This window comes from Emys orbicularis, chromosome 18, assembly GCF_028017835.1.
Source record: "Emys orbicularis isolate rEmyOrb1 chromosome 18, rEmyOrb1.hap1, whole genome shotgun sequence".
Taxonomy (NCBI): Eukaryota; Metazoa; Chordata; order Testudines; family Emydidae; genus Emys; species Emys orbicularis.
The window spans coordinates 19,205,077-19,229,360 of record NC_088700.1 but is presented as its reverse complement, the minus strand read 5'-3'; the positions used below and the strand labels follow the sequence as shown (position 1 = coordinate 19,229,360).

At 45.3% G+C, this 24,284-nt stretch overlaps 1 protein-coding gene across 1 annotated transcript in view; it reads left to right on the top strand.

The window, feature by feature from the left end:
• CACNA1B (calcium voltage-gated channel subunit alpha1 B) overlaps positions 1 to 24,284 on the top strand; it is a 502,784-nt gene that overhangs the window by 297,145 nt on the left and 181,355 nt on the right. Inside the window, exons 9-12 of the mRNA XM_065418603.1 lie at positions 4,778 to 4,834; positions 5,595 to 5,666; positions 7,393 to 7,482; positions 12,959 to 13,168. Coding sequence (XP_065274675.1) covers positions 4,778 to 4,834; positions 5,595 to 5,666; positions 7,393 to 7,482; positions 12,959 to 13,168 — 429 coding nt within the window. The remainder of the gene's footprint in view (positions 1 to 4,777; positions 4,835 to 5,594; positions 5,667 to 7,392; positions 7,483 to 12,958; positions 13,169 to 24,284) is intronic.

Here is a 24,284-nt window from a genome sequence, read left to right as displayed (position 1 = left end):
GCAAAAGGACCCCAAAGCTGCAGACCATATTAACACTCTGAGGGCAGGTGCCTTCAACAGAGAGGGCTTGTTATAGGGGAGTGGCTTTTCCTCAAAAAGCTTATAGCCTACATTCACAGGTGGTCCAAGTGAGAATCGCGAGCCACGGAGTGGGGAGAGGGGAGGAGGCGGGCACAAGAATAAGACCTTGGGGTTACTCATTCCAACATGTCCATGTCTTGATGGCTCCCTTGCAGTTTTGCGGGAGCGGATTTATATTTTTAATGTATGAACTCGCTTTGCATAGGCAACCCAGCGAATCTGAGTTTTTAGGAGGGATGTGGATAAGGAGAGGATGGTCGTTAGGCAGACAGATTTCAGGTGGGTGTTACATAGATAATGGGGCATTCTGAAAGAAGGGCCTGGAGGTGGACATGAGAGAAGGAAGCCAACATATAGGGTCTGATTTTACTTTCACGTTGGTGTAAATGTGGTGTGACTCTGTTCGGGTTAGCAAAGATACACTGGTGTAAAACTGGCATGCAAGGAGAATTTTCATAGATTCATAGATTTTTTTTAAGGTCAGAAGGGAACATCGTGATCAACTAGTCTGACCTCCTGCAAAACACAGACCACAGAACTTCACCCTGTAACTCCTGCCTCAAGCCCGGAACTTCTGGTTGAGCATATCTGCTAGAAAGAGACATCTTTAATCTGACTTAAAGACCGCACAGACTAAAGAATGAAGTCCATGGGATTTTTTAAATAAACTCTGTCCAAGGGTAATCTCTATCCACCGTTGAAATGTAGCCAGCCAATGGTGCACAATGTCTATGGATTGCATTGTTTTACAGCCCTAGACCCACAAACACAGTTCTCTTACCAACCACCACTTCCTCGGCGAATTCAACGCCAAGTGATATCTAGCTGGAAACCAGGGAAAGCTGTTGCTGTGCTGGGAACCTGCAGCCTCACTCACTCTCTGCTGGGGAAGGGTATTTTTTCTTTGGCTCAAAAGGAAGGTGGCAAGGAGTTTATTTGAAACTGTGCCCTTTAGGGGAATAAAGGAGAAGAGCATTGAGGAGACACCGATGTAATCCGTGAAAATGGTCTTGCCACTGCTGCTTTCTTCATTAAACTCCTCAGAGCTGTAGCAATTCTTAGGCTGTCATGCTGCATTTCTAAGGGAGCTGAGAGCTAGAACTTCCCTCTGCAAAGAGAAAAGCATTCGTAAGTCCCCAAATAGTCTTTTGAAGCCATTTCTCTTATCTTACAAGGACATGCATCATTTGAAAATGTTTTCGCTTTGGAGACTGAAAGTCTTACAATTCAGAGCGAATCAAGCCGCTTCTTGCATTTTAATTCCTTTCAAATCCATCTCCTAGCCACAGCCCTTCACCGCCAGTTCCTGTGCATTTCTTTTCCCCTGGAATAAGCGATCTTTGGGACGATTCATTTAACCTCTCTCTTCCAGCTCGTTGTCACGTGAGTCTCATGCTCCAGCATTGTGAGCTTTCAAGAGCATCAGGACGTAGCCTTTGTGGAAGATGCACAGAGACAGCAATCCCCTCACACAGCTGAGCCTAGAAACTGGATTAATTAAAGAGAGGCAAAGCCATGCCAGAGATTCAGCGGGAGGGTCGGGGTGCTCATTCATGGGACATGTGATGAGCCCAGATGAAAGTTTAGTGGGGTTCTCCTTATAGATGCATTTTTGTCTTTCATATTTACTAGCCCCGATAACTTAATTTGATTCTTCTGCCTTGTTGTATTTCCATTGCAGCTTTAATTCCAATAATCCAGCCTTTTCCTTGGCACGCAATGTCCTTTCTCTACATGACAGAGACTGTAGAGCCGTAGTCTCTCGGTTGTGGTGTCTGGCTTGCTAGCTTGCAAGCTCTTTAGGGAAAGGGCTGGCTTTATTTTGTGCCATGTCCAGCACCAAGCGTATTCCCAGCACTTAATTAGTAGCAATAGGTCTAATCTTGAAGGCAGCTATCACTATGGATAGTTAAGTGCAGAGAAATAGATTCAATCTGTGTAATGAGTCATTGAATCTATTTCCCCATGTTAAGTATCCTCGTACCTTCTTGTCAAGTGTCTGGAATGGGACATCTTGATTATCACTACAAAAGTTTTTTTTCTCCTGCTGATAATTGCTCCTCTTAATTAATTAGCCTCTTAGAGTTGATATGGCTACTTCCACCATTTCATGTTCTGTATGTATATATATCTCCTTACTATATGTTCCATTCTATGCATCCGATGAAGTGGGCTGTAGCCCACGAAAGCTTATGCTCAAATAAATTTGTTAGTCTCTAAGGTGCCACAAGTACTCCTGTTCTTTTTTCATATTCTTTGTTTCAGTTGCAAACATGAAGTTTACACTCAAATCCAAGCCAGGCTGTTGGATTTTAGTTTTCACTGTAACTTAATGTATCTAGCTGTGTGAAATAAGGCTCAGAGAAGCTACAGATAAAGCCCTGTATTATTACGGTATGCAGTCCATCGTCCAGCCAAAAGAAGATCGTTCTATATTGTACATCTACTACTCCGTGGCTCGTTCAGAAGTAAACTGGACAAAGTGACAAGGGTTCCATTACTTCCCTTGGGAGACTGTTCCACAGCCTACGGGACCTCACAGTCACGGACAACTCCTTTACTTAATTTGTCCCAGTACCTCCCATGTAATACCCCTTTCTACAACGTTAAATTATTCCTCTTCCTCATATTTCAGAAATATCATATTCCCCTTGCGTTGTCACTTAGCCATATTTAACTCTTGTCATCTTCTCCCTCCCCACCCCACTCCTAAACATTTCTGCAGCTCCTCTCTCAACTGTCCAACTTGTGCGTATCTTTTGGATACTGAGGTGTCCAGTGATGTTGCAGGTGGAGTCACACCTGAGCCATCTAGAAAGGCACTTTCTACTTTCCTGTTCTGTCACGTGATGCCTCTACATATGCACCCAAAATTATATTGGACTCATTGGATACCTTGTAAAACTGCAGACTGATCTATCATTTGTTGTTTGCGATCACCTGCCAGTCTCTGTCAGCACCTCTGCTTCCTGGAGCTCTCCCTCCCGCTGACTGAATGTCTCTAATTATTTTTCACTCAGATGCATTAATCTGCATTTTCCCCAGTTGAATCTCATTTTGCTCTTTTCTGCCCATATTTCTAATCTCTCTGTCCCTTTGTATTATTTCTCCTTTCAATTTTGTGTCTTTTCATTAGTGTAGCAGCATTCACTACCTCTTCCATATAATTAATAAAGATATTTTAAGACTGTTGTTAACATCCATCTCTCTAGTACAGGGGTAGGCAACCTATGGCACGTGTGCTGAAGGTGGCACGTGAGCTGATTTTCAGTGGCACTCAGACTGCTCGGGTCCTGGCCACTGGTCCGGGGGGCTCTGCGTTTTAATTTAATTTTAAATGAAGCTTCTTAAACTATTTTAAAACCTTATTTACTTTACATACAACAATAGTTTAGTTATATATTATAGACTTATAGAAAGAGACCTTCTAAAAACATTAAAATGTATGACTGGCACGCGAAACCTTAAATCAGAGTGAATAAATGAAGACTCGGCACACCACTTCTGAAAGGTTGCCGACCCCTGCTCTAGTATCTCTCTAGATAGCTCCCCCAACTAATAGGTTCTTTGCTGTGTGGTCTGTTTCTTTAGCCAAATCTAAGATGATTTAAATTGTCTTTTCAAGTAGGATTTTGAGATACTCTATCAGATACTTTACTAAATCCAAGTGCACAGTTATGCTTAAGAATGTAAAGAAAATTACAATTTAGAATGTCAAAGTCTTGTGAGGTTCACCAGTCCCTTCTTTAAAAAACCCTTTGAAAATTCATTACTGTACAGTAATAAGCCAAAACACTGTAGAACTATTTATACAAACCCTGGTCTTTTGGCTTGTTGCTGTAGAATACTGTATCGTGTAGTTTCACGTGGATGGAATTTGCCCTATTCTCTAGTAAGTTAAAGCACCACTGGTTCCATGCTTTGGCTTCAGTCAATACTAGGTTCGGACATTACTGGAGAGCATCATCAACTCTGCCAATTTTGGAGACAAATCATATAAATATGGAAAACAAAACAAGTTTTTTCATGTGTCTTATGTAGTTTTAACTGTGTCGACACAGTGGGTGAAATCCTGACCCCACTGAAATCCATTGGAGTTTTGCCATTGACTTCAGTGGAGCCATGATTTCACACAGACGAGTTGCAGATCAGTGCACAAGTGCCTTACGTCCTGGCATTGATGAGTGAGTGTCTCAGAGACATGGTAATGGCATATGGCCTCTTTCACTGCTGGTATGATGGCTCGAATTTGACCGAGAGCGATGGTACTACAGTATGTGCTTACGCCTATGCAGATCTTGGGTCCAGGTTGGAGTGGGTGGCAGCAATTGCTCTCCAGATACTCTCCACTGCAAGCAAGTAGGTGGGGACTGGGCAGAGGGGTGTTGGCAAAGCCAATGCTCTGCCTTCTTACTTGTCTGAGGAGGTGGCTCGGTGAGAGGGGCGAAGCAAGCTGCAACCCTTCTAGGGTTTTCATAACTTGCTTTCCTTCCTGAAGCAAGAAGGGCGCAAGGGAGTAATTACGACTCTCGGGGCTGCCCCTTACTCAATGCTGAGTCTAAACACTAAGTCTAGTTGGGCGGTACGGTGAGCTAATGCTGTGGCAAACGGCCACGCCCACTGCCTCCCAGTCAGGAAGCTTTATGATGAAAATGCAACCGATCCAGGGTTGAGCACTGCTGTTTCCCTTTTGCAGAGGAGGTGATGCTGGCAGAAGAAGACAAGAATGCCGAAGAGAAGTCCCCCCTGGATGGTAGGTCGTTTTGCCTTGTACTTTTCCTCTTGCACTAGAGGAGAGGTTTATACGCCGTATGCGGATGTGGTTTTCACTGTGACCTAGCGGATACAAGCGCCATATCTTTGCATGCAGCTGAAAATTCTGATCCCAGCCTTGGAGCAAACCCAGCTAAAATTCCCTCTTCCTGTGTAGGACTTCTTCAAAGTTTCAGGTGGACAATCAGCAGCTATGAGACACGTCGTTCTGGGATGGGGCGCCACCCCTGGGATCTGCCAGACTCCCAGTGTAATTGTGGGGGTCTGGTGTGCACAGGGCCCCCTACCAGCCTCTGGGTAGTGTGGAGGGATGTGTCTACTTGTAGCCTTGAGGGGAAGGCTTCAGTGTGGATGCCAGCAAAAATAAATAAAGGCAGGGCTCGAAATGAAGGCTTTCAAAAGGATTTCACAAAGAGACAAAGACCCCTGTCACTTTTAAGCAGTAAGACATAGCAGGGTGTGGTGATCCTATCTAATCTCACGACTCCTAGGGGCCTCATGTTAGCAGGAGAACTCGAGGGATTAAGATTTCCGACACAGGTGCCGTGAGACTATGGAGAGTGTTTCCCCCCTGCCTCTGACATCAAACTCTTAGGATGTTACAGACAGTGAACATTCAGTTAAAGACTCTTCCCTCTCCCTTTTCTGACCATCTTTCGTCCTCCTGTGTCTCCTCCTTTCCCCTTCCCGCCCCGTCCCTCCCCTTCTCTTTTTTTGTTTCTCCTCCCATTCACTGTCAGGGAGGGCTGCCTCCGAAGGGCCTATTCAGCAAGGCACAGCACCGGCGGAGACTGGCGGCAGCAGCTACAACAGTGAGTGGATTGCAAATCAACAGGGGGTTAGGTGGCACAGTGGGGTGAGACTTTTTGCTTGTGACCTCAGATCCTGAGTACCACAGGTCACTAGGAACAAGGTTTATCTGAATCCTCCATGGCCACTGGTCCACCATGCGAAAGGATCACAAAATCTGGCATGCTTTGGAGTGGTTGGTGATCTGCACGCAGGAGAGGCCCAGGAGTGGAAAAGCAGGGGGTTTGGCAGGTCAGGTTTGAGGTGCTTCGGCAGAACTTTGGAGTGGGAGGGAAGTTTTGCACAGTGCTTGGCTGTAGCCGGTGCTGTTGGTTGCAATGAGCGCCTGGTTTGGAGGAATAGCTTTACAAGAGCGGAGTTGTGTAACTAAAAGAGAGACGGAGTTAGGCCACAGAATTCAGACCCAGATATTTAATGCCCCAAAGCTGGGGCCTATTGCTTCACCTGTATTAAGTCGGTATATGCAAAAATTGGATCCAGATCCCAGTTCCGATTAGAACCCTTCACCCTCCAGAGTTCGGATACTTGTGAATCTGGGGGGTTGCTGTGAGCCTATATCTAAAGTGAACTATGCCATCATTTATAAGAAGGATTTTGATGCTGAGGAGGTGCTGCACCCGTTATTCAATCATAGCAATGCAGCTGGTGTAGGATAAGGATCCCCTGTTCACATTACCGTAAACCCCAATTATCCTCAAGACAGTTCTGACATAGCAGATTTCCTGTATGTCTCCAGTGGACAGTTTGTATCACCACACCATGGAGTGTCTTACTGCTGGTATCAAATGGTGCTTAATCATGATATTGTTTTTAAACTCTTATCAAGACGGTATCAAAATATTTTCTGATAGTTCGCAAGGTTCCAAGGCAGGTGGTCTAAGGCTCAGAGCAGGGTTTGCGAGGCAGCAATTCCGCTTTGCCACTGACATGTTCAATGGCCTTGGGCAAATCAGTTAATCTTTCCGTGCCTCGGTTTCTCCATCTGTAAAACAGGGATAGTGATATTTACCTACCTCACAAAAGGGGTTGCCGGGTCAGGCTTATGTTTTCAAAGAGTTTTGACGTCCCCAGATGGAAGGTATTGTAGAGTGGGTGTCATTAAAAAGACATTCACCATGGGATATTATCTGCTTATCCATGGTATTTCCTGTGCTTAGGGCAACATACGGTGGCAAACTCTCTCTACTGGAATAGAGTGAATGCTGACATTTTAATGGTGCATGCGGTAGAAAAACAGAGTATCAATATGAATATGTTAACAGATAATAGCACTACTATCCCATATCTCATCATGGCTCAATTAACCAAGGCAAATCTCTCCTCTGCATATACCTTTGTTTAACATAAATATCACTCCGGTAGCTGTGCTGAAATGAACAATGGTGGCAGTGCCCTGCCTCCGAGCTCTAAGAAGCTACCAGATATTTTTCTTTCCCGCTGTCTTTTCTTGCCACTTCAGTCGCATTGAGACGTGGGTGGACAGAAGTCCTGCCTGGCAAACTTTCGAGATTTAGAAGGTTAAATAAATAATGACCCTGACATCAAAGCAAGCAGAGGCCACCGTACAAAGCAGTAGGTTGATCCATTTGCTACGGCTTATCCATGTATGGCAGCTTTTAGTTGGCATTGGGAAGTAAATATAGGCCCTGGCGAGTGAGAGGTGGAGAGAGGATCGACTACACAATGTTTATGGTGCTTTTTTTTTTTTTTTTTTTAATTTGCATGCAGTGTTGAAAAGAGCTACAATAAAGAAGAGCAAAAACGACCTGATTCATGCTGAAGAGGGGGAGGACCATTTCACAGACATTTGCTCCGTTGGTGAGTACTGGCCCAGCATTCTCTGGCGGTGTTAAGAACTCGGGCAAAGTGCTTTTGTGTCACACTCCTCTGAGCCATTCCTTTGTTTCGACAGACTGCACTTAATTGCTGGAACCCAGGGACATTTCAGCATCTGGTCCTTAACCAGCGTGCAAGGGAGTGGGAGGGGAGCCAGGAGCTCTCCTCCACCCTTCTGCACTCCTGCTTGAGAGCCAGATACAATCCCAGTCCTTGCCCTTACAGAGCCCTTGGAGGAGTCATTCCTGCATCAGGCACAATGTCTCTGGGACTCCTTCTTGGGGAATGCTCCTCCATCCATACACCACCCGCTGCGTCAGCCTGGGCCTTAAAGTGCTCTCTAGCCTCATCTGTTGTGGGGAGGCGAGGGAATGGACAACAATGAACAGTGTTCCCTGTTGGACACATGGCTGACTTCTTTAGAGAATGGCTTGTATTCTGGATGGGCACAGGGAAACCCTGGACTGGACGTCTCTGCTAGTTCTATAACCTTTGCCCTAGCAATGTCTCTTGTTGCAGATCTCCACATTGTTAAGCCAGATGTGGAGATGAAGGGCTGCGCACAGATGGTCACCCCATGCTCACATGCATAAATCAGGTGCAGTGTGCACCATTATATACCTGTCCCAGATCCTTTCCGTGACCACAGCATCTTCCAATACGTAAAGCAGGAATGTGATAGGGTCCAGAAACCCTACTTGCTTTCCAGAAAACAGGAATGAATTCTCTGCTTAGACCTCACACAGGTGGACAGGGTGGAGTGATGAGACAGGGCTGGAGGTCTGCAAGCTCAGGCAGCTCTCTGCTGCTTGAGCACCAGCAGAGGGGAAGGCCTTTGAGATGGTAAATTTCCACCTCCAGTGGTGGCCAGGCTGGACTATAGCCCCAAGCTGCGAACATGTCCTGATTATTTTCTGGTTAGGTATTATTTTCTGGTAAATCATTTTGCCCTCTCCCCTCTAACTGTCCTGAATGAACCCCCTAGGAAGAAACTTTGCTGAGTGTGTCTTGATTTTAGTTTGCTTCTAAAGCAGCAGCTGCTCTCAGCCAGCTTCTAATGCATTACCATGCTCCCACAGACACTAAGGAGCAGCAGATCATGAGCTTTTCATGATGCCCATTGAAAATGGAAGCATAAGTGGTACCTGTCCATGTGCACGTACAAATGCGAATGCACCGTGCACACTCACTTCCACTCTTCGAAAATTTGGCACTTAACGGGCTGAGGGCTTGTCAACATGGCAAGTGGCTGCTTGGCAAACCAGGGTGTGAATCTAGAGCACCCTAGCTTGCCCCACAGTAACGTCCCATGTGGTCGCTGCTATAGCGCAGTGAAAGTCCTGAAGTGCGGCTTGGCATACAACTAATTGAAAGTACAATGAGCCAAGCTGCGCTCTGGGACTTTCACTCACGGCCGGCTCTAGGCACCAGCAAAACAAGCAAGTGCTTGGGGCAGCACATTTCTAGGGGCGGCATTCTGGCGCCGGCCATCATAGGCACTGACTCTGTGTCATGGAGAAAAAGTGCCCCCGCTGCCCCAGCTCGCCTCCGCTCCGCCTCTCCCCCCTCCCTCCCAGGCTTGCCGGGCGCAAAACAGCTGTTTCGCACAGCAAGGCTGTGAGGGAGGAGAAGCCGAGTGGCGGGGTGCTCAGGGGAGGCGGCGGTGGTGGAGCGGAGGTGAGCTGGAGCAGGGAGCAGTTCCTCTACCCCCCCGTTACTTCCTGCGCCCCCCCCCACCCAGCTCACCTCCGCTCCACCTGCTCCCCTGAACGCGTTGCTGCTCCGCTTCTCCCCCGTCCCTCACCTGAGAGGGAGGGAGGAGAAGCTGAGCGGCGGCGTGCCCAGGGGAGCAGGCGGCGCGGAAGTGAGCTAGGGTGGGAGGTCGCGGGGGGGGGGCCAACAGGAAGCAATGGGGGGGGAAATGCGGCACCCCTGGGGGAGGAGGCGGGGCCGGGGATTTGGGGCGGAGCTGGGGACGAAGGGGGGGCACGAAAAAAAGGGGGGGGCGGCCAAAATTTTTTTTGCTTGGGGCGGCAAAAATCCTAGAGCCGGCCCTGCTTTCACTCTGCTGTCGTGTTGTCCACATGGGATGCTACTGCACAACAAGCTGGTGTGCTGTAGAATCACACCATGGCTCGCTGTGCGGTTACTTGCTATGTAGACAGGCCCTAAGAGATTCAAAGGTTTTGGTTTTTTTAACTGAGCAGCGGATCATTCCAGGTGAGTGCTGTACAGCGCATTGGTGTGACTCTGTAACCCACCATCACATCCCCAGGAATCCACCCAGATTAGCCACAAAGCAGTTGAACTGTTCAACCTGCTGAAACTAGTAAGAAAGTTTTGCTGCTGGAGAAATCAGAGCATCATTGTGTGTGTGGGGGTGGGGGTGGGGGGTGGGGTGGAGTTGCTGTGTGGGTGGCAGGAGGTCCACACTGCTACAGCATTCGCTTATTGTCACGAGGACATATAGGGAGCTTTTAATCCATTTCTAAGGCCTGGTCTACACTAACCCCCAAATTCGAACTAAGGTACGCAACTTCAGCTACGTGAATAACGTAGCTGAAGTCGACATACCTTAGTTCGAACTTACCGCGGTTCAGATGCGGTCCACCCGCGGCAGGCAGGCTCCCCGTCGACTCCGCGGTACTCCTCTCGCCGAGCTGGAGTACCGCAGTCGACGGCGAGCGCTTCCGGGATCGATTTATCGCGTCCAGACCAGACGCGATAAATCGAACCCAGAACTTCGATTCCCAGCCGCCGAACTAGCGGCTGGGTGTAGACCTGGCCTAAGTCCTCTTGGGCTCCAGGAACTTGTGCCCCATGAGCAATTCTCTGCATCTAGCGCCTCACACAGCAGATCTGATGGAAGCAGCAGCACTTGCACTCATGGATAATCTGATGCTGAACTGAGACCCATCTATTGAGTGTATGGTCAGGAAAATATCTGCACTGCCCCCTTTTCTGTATGACTGGTTCCCCCGGTTGGGGAGTGTGTGTTTGGTAAAGCAGGGCACACGGTGGAGAAGAAGAAACAAATACAGCAGAGAAAACAAAAAGTGCTGCAGGCTGTGGAAGAGATATTTTATCCTCCTGAAATGCATGAAACTCTGCATATCATAAATAATCAAAACCTACTGGGGTTTATGGACAAAGTGAGGATTTAATGTGGGTTTTTTCTAATATTTTCCTTATGCTATAGTAACATATTTCTCTGATGTGACTTAAAGACCCTAGAAGAACTAACAATCTAATTACAAAGTGTGATGTAAATGTGCTGACCAGTGCAATAGTTGCACTGATGAGCCTCTTGCCAGCTGTTACCTGCACAAGTTGCTTTGTAATTCAATTAAAAGTGCCTCCAGGTACCTTATAGTCACATTAGAAAGCTGTATAACAATAAACATCAGTCACAGTGTGCTTTCTGAAAGAATAGTTTAATCCACACTTTCATTTTCTCCCTTCTCTTTGTGTTCTTTCTGTGCTGATAAAACCATAATGGTAGATCCTGGCTGCTTTATGATAGGAACATTAGGTGCTGGAATGGACACATTAGCACTGGAATATCCAGCCAGTTCAGCACTCTGACTGCCTAATGTCGGGTGTGATTTTCCAAGGAAAGGGCAAAATTCTGCTCAGAGGCACATGGCAAATCTGTATTCTCTCATTGGTCCAAATACCACTCTGATTTACACCGGGCTAGGTTCACTTCAGAGAAGTTACTCCAGCTTCAGACCAGTTGAACTGAATGCAGAATTTAGTTATCTCAGAGCGGTGTCCATATGAAGAGCGGTAGGGATGTAAGCGGAGTGGGAATATCCGTGTGCAGATCTCCTGGGCAGCTTTGCCAGCAGAGGTTTGCCATCGGTTCCTGAGAGGTCTGTATTTACAGAATAACATCAGAACTCGGACACAGCTTTCTTCTTGGCCTCAGGTTAATTCTGTTGCCTTGAAGGGCAATATAAACAGTGAGAAATTCTTCAGCACGGAAGGAAGTGTTTTAAAACAAATAGCACACCAGGCATTTCTAGAGTGCCCATCCCTGTAGGGTGGACACTTTAATCTAGAATGCCTTTCTTCTTTCAAGTGTCTATTTTTAAACATCTGACTCTTAATCAGGATTTCAGACAAGATGTGAAATGCAGCCATGAGAGGCAGAGCAAATGCCCTAGAACACTGAGGTCAGATCCTGCCCTGTGCTGTGCGGGCGGAGGAGGTGAGAGAGGGATGTAGGGAGCCTTTTCCCGCAGCACAAGCACTGGGGCAGGATCTGTGCCACGCAGGGTATTGGGAGGAGACACTGGCTAGCACTTCCCAGCTTCAAGGGGATTCAGGCTGCCAGGCTAAGGGGTGGGTCTGAGGCTCTGCCCCATCCAGCTAGCCAGCCTGGGCTGCTGGGAGCAGAAGGCACTAGCTGAGGTTGTATCTTTCTCCTTTCTGAAGGAGAGATAAAGGGGGCTCAGCATTACTTCCCTGCGCCCAGGCCAGTGCAGTGATGGAGGGCAGGGAAGCGATCATGTACATTCTCGGTCCCAGCATTCCGGACCGCCAGCGCTGGATTGCACAGGGAGATGCACACCATGCTGTGACTCGCACTGTGGAGCCACAGGGTGCCTGCAGCCAGCTCCACGACACTCGGGCTAGCTGGCGGGGGAGAGGGAGTTAGACTCGTGTCACAGATAACCGAGTAAGTGCCATGCTGCCCATAGCTTTAACCTGGCCAGTCAGAGCTCAGGATTTAAGAGATTAGCTAGGATTTTTCAAGTTATTTACAGGGGTTGCAGGGCCGGCTTTAGGCCAATTCCCCCAATTCCCCCAAATCGGGCCCCACGCCTAAGAGGGCCCCGGGCCCTAAAGAAGAGCGCCTAACTTAGGCACTTTTTAAATTTTTTTACTCACCCGGCGGCGGTCCGGGTCTTCGGTGGCATGTCGGCAGCGGGTCCTTCACTCCGCTCCGGGTCTTCAGTGGCATTTCGGGGGCGGGTCCTTCAGTGCCACGGAAAACCCAGAGCGAGTGAAGGACCCGCCCCCAAAGTGCTGCTGAAGACCCGGACCGCCACCGGGTATTCGAATCAGGCCCTGCACTTCCTAAAGCCGGCCCCTGAGGGGCCGGGTGCCCAATTCACTTGGAAAGGCAATGGGACCTGAGCATCTGACACCATTAGGCTCTTTTCAAATCCCAGTGTTAATCCATTGGGATGGTCTGGGCAAATCGGTGTCTCTTGCAGCTCATTGTAAATATGGCCACGTTTGTGCTTAGCTGCATTTCCAGAGAGGGGGGAGGTTCTTTGGTTCGGATCCTCAAAGGTATTTGGGCACCTAACTCTCAGTCATTTCTGTTAGGCATCTACATACTTTTGAGGATCTGGGCCCTTTGTGGTTGTGATTTCAAGTTTCCCCCTCCCCCATTATCTTCCTGATTTTAGTCTGATGATAATCCCTTGTGTCCTCCAATGCCCAGGGTCTCCATTTGCCCGGGCCAGTCTGAAGAGTGGAAAGAATGAGAGCTCCTCGTATTTCCGGAGGAAGGAGAAGATGTTCCGGTTCTTCATCCGGCGCATGGTGAAAGCACAAAGCTTCTACTGGATCGTCCTGTGTGTCGTCACCCTGAACACTCTGTGCGTCGCCATGGTGCATTATGACCAGCCGGAGGGGCTCACCACTGCTTTGTGTAAGTGTCCGGGATCAGAGCCATGTTCCATCCGGTCCTCCCGCTCCTGAGTGCTCTGAGCACTAGCCCCACGTTGCCATTAACACCTGCAGCCTTGAGGGCTTTTTGTAACTTCTTATGCCCATTGCAGGAGGATTTTTGGGGGGGCTTGTGGATTGGGAAAAAACATTTACTTGGGTCCTTCCCAGCAGCTTTATAAGTTTCTCGAGCTGTCTTCACCTGTGGCTGTCCAGAGAACCTCACAATTCAACCCCCACCCAGGAGATGTATAGCTTGTTCTCAGATTTTCCCTAAGTTCAATACACTAGGCCATTTTTTTATAGTAAAACATATGAAGATAATATAGACCCTGAAGCCCACTTGATATCAACTTGTGCAATGGACAGTTCCACTTAATAGAAACAGTATTCCCTGCACCAAAACATTTTACACTAATTCAGTCCAATTGTGCCAATGAATAGCAAACCCTCTCTGAACATGCACTTGTACAGAAAGTGGCTTTCCATGAGAGCACTTGCCTTAATAAGCCAGGCGTGGCCAATGAGGAGAAATGTAATAGTACCCTCCAGCGAATCACACTGTGAAAATATGTCCAGTACACATATAAGCAACAACACAGGACAGGTGGGTGATGATATCATATGCCTACGCATGTTAGATGTGTTTTAGCCCGATGCCTTTGGTCACCCATTAGTATGGGCATCCAGTACTGTATAAAGGCCCTTGGAGTGTTATTGCTTTTTTAAAGTGTGTAATGTTGTTTTATTTTGTAATGAATAGCCAATGAATCCTGCTCTCTGCAATTAGATCCTTTATACAGTTAAACTCTTCCTCAGCTGATCGCCTTCTTGCTTTCACAATGCCCCTCCCCCCCTTTTTTTTTTTATAAAAGTAGGAGCGGCCCTGCTCATCTAAAGGTTGCAAGATTTGACCCAAAACCTCCCGAGAAATTGCAGTTTGGATAAACTGAGAATTTAAGCATACAGTGACAATGAATTCCGGGCACCATCAATTTCTCCCTGAGAGGTTGGGGAGGGTTGAGTTTATTATGGGGTGGAATAACAGAGTTGCATTGTCTGTATGTATCTGACAAAGAATTCAAGTCAGATGACTAGACATTGAATAGAAGATGATGTGTTTTAAAACCTAGCACAGAGTCAAAGCAACTGCTGAGCAGAAGGTCAGTTGTAGGGCCCTGATTCTGGCCTCATAATGGTTTAAAGATACGGTCAGTGAAGATATACCGGTGTAAAATGTTTGTGAGGGAAATTATAGTCAGATCCTCGAAGTTTAATTCTGTGACAGCAGAGCTCATGGATAGCATGAATGTGAAGGTGGTAATGGAGTCTTAGACTCCAACAATTTAGAGAGTTAAACAGCATTTCCATATCCTGTAATTGAGTTCGCCCACGTACTGTTCTGTCCCCATCCTAGAGTCCCTCTCTGCAGAGGGATATTGTGAAAATGACGCCGTATGTCGGACTGGTCAAATTGCATGATGCACTTTCCAAGATTTCCCTATGTCTTTGGAGCCCTTGTCCCCAATCCTGCTCCAACTGAAGTCCCCTGCAAAACTCACATTGGGATCAGGCCCCAGATCTTCAGCTCTTAGGGTGACATTTTCAGAAGAGCTCAGCGTGCACGTGCAGACGAACATCGCACAGCAAGCGCACACTTACCATCCGTGTAGAACCTATTGGTGAACACTAAACGTTCCTTAGTGCACTGCAGGGTTCACGCGGACAGTTAGTGTGCAGTCTGCGGACGTGCTGTAAATCTGTATCCCGGCTTGCTGTGCACTAACTGTTCATTTAGACAAGTCCAGTATGTTGGGTGCTAATCTCGCTATATGCATCAAAATGGGAACTGCTGAATGCGGAGCACTTTTGAAAATTTGGCCCCCGGTTGTGTAGGCTGCACCTTTGGAAACCTGGCCCTTAGTGTGCTGCAGTTTCTTGTATTAGAAGATCAGAGAAGCTGGAGGTGGACTCTCGGTACAGTTTGATCTGCTTCATGCTTCTGGGGCTCAGTCTGGCAAGGTAATAAGTACACTGGCCCGGACTAACAGATCAGTTAAGCAGTTGCTTGATTTTAAGCATGAGTAGTCCCATTGGGTGAAATCCTGGGCCCGTTAAAGTCAATGACAAAATTCCGTTTGACTTCAATGGGGCCTGGACTTCACCCATTGAGTTTAATGGGGCTGCTTAAAGTTAAGCATGTGCTTAAGTGCTTTGCCGGATTGGGCCAGAATGCTCAGCACCTTGAATGATCGAGCCCTTGCGCCAATATGTGGATTATCGATTCGTGGCTCATGGGCAAATTTTTCCAAACCAGAAAAAAAAAATGAAATAAGATGTGTAAAACAGAATAACTTTTAGGAACTAAGTCTTCCTATCTTAAAATAATTAAAAAAAAAGATTAACTTTTGAAGTCTTTCCTTTCCCACAGGCTAAAAGGGTGAAGCTACGGGTTACTGTATCTTCAAAGAGCTCCTGCTAATATTTACTAAAATATTTAATAATACCAGGTAACTGAAAGCTATAATGAGGGTTGGGTGAAAAGGAGAAAAAAGTCCTTTCAACTCTTCTGCTCTCTCAGGATTTAGAGGGAAAATAGAAACAGACGACACAGGCAATCAGTCCTACCTATTCTTTTTCTGAATTAAACAGCAGAAATAATAGATTAGAGTAGCAAAGCAATTAGAAATATCAGGTTTAGGATTTCTTCTCCAATTAGGAGTAAATGGCTAGAAAAATGTTTTTAAGTCTTTCATTCTAACCAGAAGATTTCCAAGTTTGCTTTCTGGAACTGTAGAAATGCAGTAACATTTCTGAGGGAATGTTTAAATAGGAATGTGAGCTGAAATCCATTTCATTTTGATATCCAAGCTCGCATTGAAGGAATGTTCATGTTAACTGGAATTAAAGATGCATTTCCTCGTGGGGAGAAAAAAAATCTAGGATAAAGGTGAGAAGTTAAGGGTCCAACTTATCTCAATGGGGGCAATACGGGGCACACTCCCACCCCACTGAAATGCGCATTTTGCCACGACAGCAGTAACTGTCGAGAGGAGGAGTCTACCAGAAATGACCTCCTATTATAAGACAGAGGCCAAGTGGTTAATGATTTTGGATCACTTAGTTCTGGGTTCCCAACTTGAGACACCTTCAAGCGGCCTGATTTTCAGAAATTCCCCAACACCTGCTCTCTGAAAACCAGGCTCCTTTGCGGAGTCTGAAATTGAGCACCCAGAAATGGAAACACCCAAAACCACAAGATGCTTTTGAAAATCTTGACCGGGTGCTCTAATCTGTGCATTCAGGATGCTACCCAACTGGGAATCACAGTTGACCCCTGTGATTGATTGATTTTCAATAGGAACAGCAGAGAAATTCTTTTCTCAGTCACATCTGTTCCTTGACTCTAAATATTCAGTAACTTTCCAACCAGAGATGCTGTTTCTTCTTTCTGTCCTATATAGTTTTCTGTGGTTTGCACGATCATTTCCTATGACACCTTCATTCTACCATTTGCAGGCCAGAGATCTTTGTATAGTTTCCCATGCCCACAAATACATCCCTGGGTGGTGCTAAGGAAACACCAGTGGAAATGGGCCACATGCTCTAAGAAACAGCAGCCTGACACATTCTTGGCATGGGACTGTAGAAATTAGAGGTGGGTCCCAAGCCAAAACTCTAGATCTGAACACCCACAGACTTGGTGGCTGTTCAGATCCATGCGTGAGCTTTGCGTCTCTAGCCTCTCTCTAGTTAGAATATTATAAGCTGTGTAGACTGGTAGATGGGGATTGGTCCTGCTTTGAGCAGGGGGTTGGACTAGATGACCTCCTGAGGTCCCTTCCAACCCTGATATTCTATGATTCTATGATTGATTCTATGATTGGTGACAATCAGAGAAAAGGAGCCTTGGACATGGAGAATGAACCTCAGCCATAGGAATTCTAAGAGCAAGTGTCATAGTTTGTAATTCTAGCCTCATTTCATAGGCTGGAGAAGACGATGTTTCAATTAAGGAAGGGTACAGTGGTTAGATGAACCTGAATCTTGAGATGAAATTCCAGCTGAGCTCAGATCCAACATTTTCTAAAGTTCAGATAAGCCTGGTTAACTCCTTGTTCATAATTTTCATTTGCTTTTGCACCTCCTGTCTTTGGCTGAGACCAGTAGCAGGAGTGCCACCATGCTGTGTGCAGTATTTCCAGCCTGTCATTTTCAGACCAAAGAGCTCCGAAATGATTAACAAACCCTGCTCTTCCTTTAAGACGGTTCAAAGCTTCAGAAATGCAGATAGAAACTTTTCCAAATGTTAGGGGTGATCAGATCTGGTGTTTTTATTTAGGCCTGTCTCTGCACTGAACCATAGGCACTCTAATTATCCTTACGTCTAATGGTGAATGAACCCTGGATGTAACAGGGTTATATCGAAGAGTGTCAGTGACACTGAATGAGATTCCACAAAACCAGGAGATTTGAAATATCTCATTGAAACACACAGCAAAATCCTTCGCCACAATAGTGAGAGGTTTAAAAACCGTCCTTAAGATTAATCCACGAGTGAGTCTCTCTGTAAAGGAGTGAGACTTGGAAGGCCTGATGTAGAACATGAGAAATGTAACCGCCTCTAATTATATTGTTTCCTGGAGGGCACTTGTAATTGAACTTGAAAGGAGTCTTGTGAACTGCAATGGGCAGGAGTCCAAGGAGTGAAGTCAAGTCTGGGAGGGTCTGCAGCACCTTGAAACTCAACCAGGCACCTTCTAATTCAAGTATAGCTGTCCCTCCGGGAAGCATTTAATTACATTACAAATATATTTTACTTAATGAATAGATGGTGAGAGCCTTTGGGTCTGCATTGATTTTCCCCCACCCCTGTTCTTTTAACTTTTGTGTTATTGAAATGCTCTGATTAACTTTCTCTGCTTGATATTTCCTATTGTCTCCACTGCTTTGAAACAGGAACTGTAGGAGCTTTAAGAAATTAATTGGAATATTTGTTTAGTTTCACTTTCGTTTAGTAGCATCTGTGTTCTGTGAATTCTTTGGACCCAGGTCCTCAGTGAATAGCAGCAGATATCCATATGCCCCCGGAATCAATGGTCCACTGGAGAAATAGCCATTCCCTCCGGGATGCAACTGGGTGACTGAGCAACAAAATGGCAGATGAAAGTCAATGTTCATAAATGCAAAATAATGCATGTTGGAAAACGTAATCTCAACTATTCATACAAAATGATGGGGTCTAAATTAGCTGTTGCCACTTAAGAATTAGATCTTGGAGTCATTGTGGCCAGTTCTCTGAAAACATACACTCAATGTGCAGTGGCAGTCAAAAAAGCTAACAAAATGTTAGGAACCACTTGGAAAGGGATAGATAATAAAATAGTAAATATCATAATGCCACTATATAAATCCATGGTATGACTGCACCTTGAAGACTGTGTGCAGTTCTCATCACCTCATCTCAAAAAAGATATGTTAGAAATGGAAAAGGTACAGAGAAGAGCAACAAAAATGATTAAGGGAATGGGGCAGCGTCCATATGAGGAGAGATTAAAAAGACTAGGACTATGTAGCGTGGAAAAGAGATAACTAAGAACATAAGAATGGCCATACTGGGTCAGACCAAAGGTCCATCTAGCCCATTATCCTGTCTTCCGACAGTGGCCAATGCCAGGTGCCCCAGAGGGAATGAACAGAACAGGTAATCATCAAGTGATCTATCCCCTGTCGCTCATTCCCAGTTTTCGGCAAACAGAGGCTAGGGACACCATCCCTGCCCATCCTGGCTAATAGCCATTGATGGACCTATCCTCCATCAATTTATCTAGTTCTTTTTTTGAACACTGTTATAGTCTTGGCCTTCATATCATCCTCTGGCAAGGAGTTCCACAGGTTGACTCTGCATTGTGTGAAAAAATACTTTCTTTTGTTTTAAACCTGCTGCCTATTAATTTCATTTGGTGACCCCTAGTTCTTGTTCTTCTTAAAGAAGGAGTAAATAACACTTCCTTATTTACGTTCTCCATACGAGTCATGATTTTATAGACTTCAATCATATCCCCCCTTAGTCATCTTTTTTCCAAGCTGAAAAGTCCCAGTCTTATTAATCTCTCCTTGTACGGAAGCCGTTCCATACCCCTAATCATTTTTGTTGCCCTTTTCTGAATCTTTTCCAATTCTAATATATCTTTTTTGAGATGGGGCGACCACATCTGCATGCAGTATTCAAGATGTGAGCGTACCATGCATTTATAGAGAGGCAATACGATATTTTTATCTTATTATCTGTCCCTTTCCTAATGATTCCTAACATTCTTGTTGTTTTTTTGACTGCTGCTGCACATTGAGCCAATGTTTTCAGAGAACCATCCACGATGACTCCAAGATCTCTTTCTTGAGTGGTAACAACTAATTTAGACCCCATCATTTTATATGTACAGTTAGGATTATGTTTTCCAATGTGCATTACTTTGCATTTATCAACATTGAATTTCATCTGCCATTTTGTTGCCCAGTCACCCAGTTTTGAGAGATCCTTTTGTAACTCTTTGCACTCTGCTTTGGACTTAACTATCTTGAGTAGTTTTGTATCATCTGCAAATTTTGCCACCTCACTGTTTACCGCTTTTTTCAGATCATTTATGAATATGTTGAATAGGACTGGGCCCAGTACAGACCCCTGGGAGACACCACTATTTACCTCTCTCCATTCTGAAAACTGATAATTTATTCCTACCCTTTGTTTCCTATCTTTTAACCAGTTACCAATCCATGAGAGGACCTTCCCTGTTATCCCATGACAGCTTACTTTGTTTAAGAGCCTTTGGTGAGGGACCTTGTCAAAGGCTTTCTGAAAATCTAAGTACACTATGTCCACTGGATCCCCCTTGTACACATGCTTGTTGACCCCTTCAAAGAATTCTAGTAGATTGGTGAGGCATGATTTCCCTTTACAAAACCATGTTGACCCTTCCCCAACAAATTGTTGTTGAAATTATGTTGTGTCTGAAAATTTTGTTCTTTACTATAGTTTCAACCAGTTTGCCTGGTACTGAAGTCAGGCTTACAGGCCTGTGATTGCCAGGATCTCCTCTGGACCCCTTTTTAAAAATCGGTGTCATATTAGTTATTCTCCAGTCATTTGGTATAGAAGCTGATTTAAATGATAGGTTACAGACCGCAGTTAGTAGTTCTGCAATTTCACATTTGAATTCCTTCAGAACTCTTGGGTGAATCCCATCTGGTCCTGATGACTTATTACTGTTTAGTTTATCAATTTGTTCCAAAACCTCCTCTAATGACACCACAATCTAGGACAGTTCCTCAGATTTGTCAGCTAAAAAGAATGGCTCAGGTTTGGGAATCTACCTCACATCCTCAGCCGTGAAGACCGATGCAAAGAATTCATTTAGTTTCTCCGCAATGGCCTTATCGTCCTTGAGTGCTCGTTTAGCATCTCGATCGGGGAAATATGTTAGAGGTCTATATGATAGAGGTCGATAAAATCTATAAAATCATGACTGGTATGGAGAAAGTGAATAAGGAAGTGTTATTTACTCCTTCACATAACACAAGAATCAGGGGTCTCCCAATGAAATTAATAGGCAGCAGGTTTAAAACAAACAAAAGAACGTATTTCTTCACACAACGCACAGTCAAACTGTGGAACTCATTGCCAGGGAATGTTGTGAAGGCCAAAAGTATAACTTGGTTCAAAAAAGAATGAGAGCCTAGCCTAGATGGTCAGCGATGCAATCCCATGCTGTGGGTGTCCCTAAGCCTCTGACTGCCAGATCCTGGGACCCGATGGCAGGGGATGGATCACTTAATGTTTGCACTGTTCTATTCATTCCTTTTGAAGCATCTGGCATTGGCCACTGTTGGAAGACAAGATACTGGGCTAGCTGGACCATTGGTCTGACCCAGTATGGCCGTTCTGATGTTCTTATGTTATGAAGAGATCTGGAGAAGGCACTGGAACTTTTTGGATGTTTGTGGAACATTTTCCAATTTTTCTCCTCTGCAGAGAAAGCTGATCAGTGTCACACAATGCTATAAATATTATGGGTCTGCTATGCAGTTTCTCTTCTTCAAAGTGCAGACCTTTGTTTAGTGGCCTAGATGAAATAGGTTGCAGTTCCCAGTGGACAGGTTTGCTTCATACAATCACCCACCATCACTGTTTGCGTTAATTGCCACTGTCGCTGGCATTTTCAAGAGGAAGAGATTTCTGATCACTGACAACTCTTTAATCTAGCACAAAAAGGCATCATGAGAGCTAGTGGCTTGAAGCTGCTGTTAGATAAAGTCAGAGTAAAAACAAGGCACATGTTTTCAGTGAGGGTAATTAACCATTGGAACAACTTGTTTAGGCATGTGGTGGAGTTTCCATCACTTGCAGTCATTAAATGAAGACTGGATGCCTTTCTAAAAGAGATGCTACAGCTCAACCAGAAATCATGGGCTTGACGCAGAAGTTCTGTGAGATTCTATGGCCTGTGTTATGTAGGAGATCAGAAAAGATGATCTCAGTTATCCATAGAATCATAGAATATCAGGGTTGGAAGGGACCTCAGGAGGTCATCTAGTCCAACCCCCTGCTCAAAGCAGGACTAACCCCCCCAAAATATATCGAGATATACCTATCTCATAGAACTGGAAGGGACCCCGAAAGGTCATTGAGTCCAGCCCCCTGCCTTCACTAGCATCCCGGCCTTAAAATCTATACGTCTATGAAAGAAGACCGAGGAACTAATGGACTATAGAGACTGAACTGTCCTTTCACTTCTCTAGGTAAGTTTGGCTGGGCAGCGTGCAGGGAAGTCTCACATTGCTGCTGTCCATGTTGTTCTTTGGCTCCCACCAATGGAGACTGACATTCTCCAGGACTGTCCATCTAATACCTCACACCTTCCCTCAATACGCTTTACGAATGAAATTTTTTTTTAAAAGGCTGAACAAAAACATTATTATTACTACTATTATTTTTTGGGAACTAGGGAACTCGATCAAGATATTTGGGCCATCAGGGTCTAAGAACTCATCTCGTCTGTTTTCTTTTGTGCGCTGCAGTGCGCTTAACCAAATGCATTATGCAATTAGTTTCTTGATGGTATCGTATTTGCCTTTGAAGTAGAGGCCCAGCTCCCTCTGGATATAAATATGCAACATTTGCAATCAAAAGAAAAAGGGTTTCTGAAACACGCATGTTTATTTATGTCTGCTGGTTATTTCAAGCCCGCTCTCTTCAAGAAGAGAGGGAGGTTTGGACTTGGGGCTCTTTTCCTGGTTAGAGGTTTCCACACGGGGAAGAGCAAATAAACCTGATAGTAGCATCCCCAACTCCTGCACCTAATGACATCAGACTTCCAGACAGTGCGGAAATGGAATTAATTTGTTGGTGATTGACAAAAAAGAGCCACTAACTACCTAATTCAGACAGATGGGGCAAAATGATACCAGTGTGGCCTTTGCCAGCAGCATACATTTTAAATTAAATTAGACTATTTGTATCAAACTATTTTCCCTTTAAATTGAATTACAGAATGCTTCTGTTTAAGGGAGATTAAATTAAATTTAGGGCCTGAATACCAGGAGGTCCAAACAATGAAATTGCATTTTCAATTATATGGGCAGAACCATGTCAGAAGAAATCCTGTTTTGGATCCGTCAGCCAGAGAAGCTGATTCATTCTGAGTTGCTCTCGTACTCAAAGAGTTAAGTGCTTTCGTTTTTCTCTGCCTCCTTGCTTCCGCCCTTCCTTTATTGCCTGCATATGGCCTCTTGGTGCCAGGGCCCGTGGCAGCTGGTCACCATTGAGACACTGCTGACACTGCCAGCTATGATCTCTGGAACCAGGTGCCACTGAGTCTAGTTCTGGACGCAAGGATCACTAGCTCTGAAACGACATTTGGTTTCTTCTCTCAGGGGTGCAAAGAGGAGATCTGGAGCAGGCACTCAAACTTCTTAGCTGTTTCTCTGACTTTTACATCTGTTACTCCCATTTCTTGCCATGTACCTTAAAAAAGCCCAGATTGATCTGTCTGTCTATCTATCCATCCAGCCAATCTGTGTTGTGTTTTTCTATATATGAATATCTAGGGTGCTAGATAGTTCTCAGCCCGTGGTAGTTTTATCTAGTGGGTAGGGCATTGGATTGGACTGAGACTCAGGAGACCTTGGTTCTATTCCGGGCTCTGCCATTGGCCTGCTGGGTGACCTTGGGCAAGTCACTGCCCCCTCTCTCTACCTCTAAAATGCGGATAATGATACTGACCTCCTTTGTAAAGTGCTTTGAGATCTACTGAGGAAAACTGCTATATAAGAGCTAGATATTAGAATACCTACATAGAAGGAGTCTCACACTGAGCCAGGACTTTTCTCCAGTGCGACTTCCTGGATCCATAGCTATTTTTAAAACGTTTGGGGTAAATTTGGTGCTCTTGAAAGCAAGAAACCAAGAGCTTTGCCTAGAGTTAGGTAGAACAGGCATGTGGATGCAAATTCCCTGACCTGCAGCTACCCTTGCTGCTTCATATCTTGCCCCCTCATAGGTAGAGACTTCTGCCTGTTTCATAGCATGTGGTGGAACAAATATCCATGAGGAAATAGAAGGATTCCACTAAACTCATTCCACTTATGTCCTGAAGGCCACATCCTTTGGTAGGGCTGAGTTCTGCTGAGAAGGGAACTGGAATTCTGTTAACGGGCTAAGGAGAGTTCGAATCACAAAGCTTAAAGGGCAGCTGTAGACAAAAGAGTGACTCTGTAAATATGACATGTGAGTTCCATATTCTATATCAGTTTTTATAATGTATTTACCGCTGTTGCATACAAACACCTTCCAGCTGTGCATTAAGCATCGAGATTAATATCTGTCATGTGGTTTGTTCTTCTCTCATCCTTTCCCCAGGAGGAGAACTGTGTGTGCAGTGGAGTGTTCTGTTTTGGTAGAGTTTTGTTTTTGATGTTGCTTTTAAAAAAATGTTCCCTGGTTATTCCTTCTCAGTGACCTCAAGATCCAAGCTGCTCAGTTTACGAAGCAAACGGTAGTTTTTTCTATAACTGCGACTCCTGCAAATTCAATCTGGGATTTG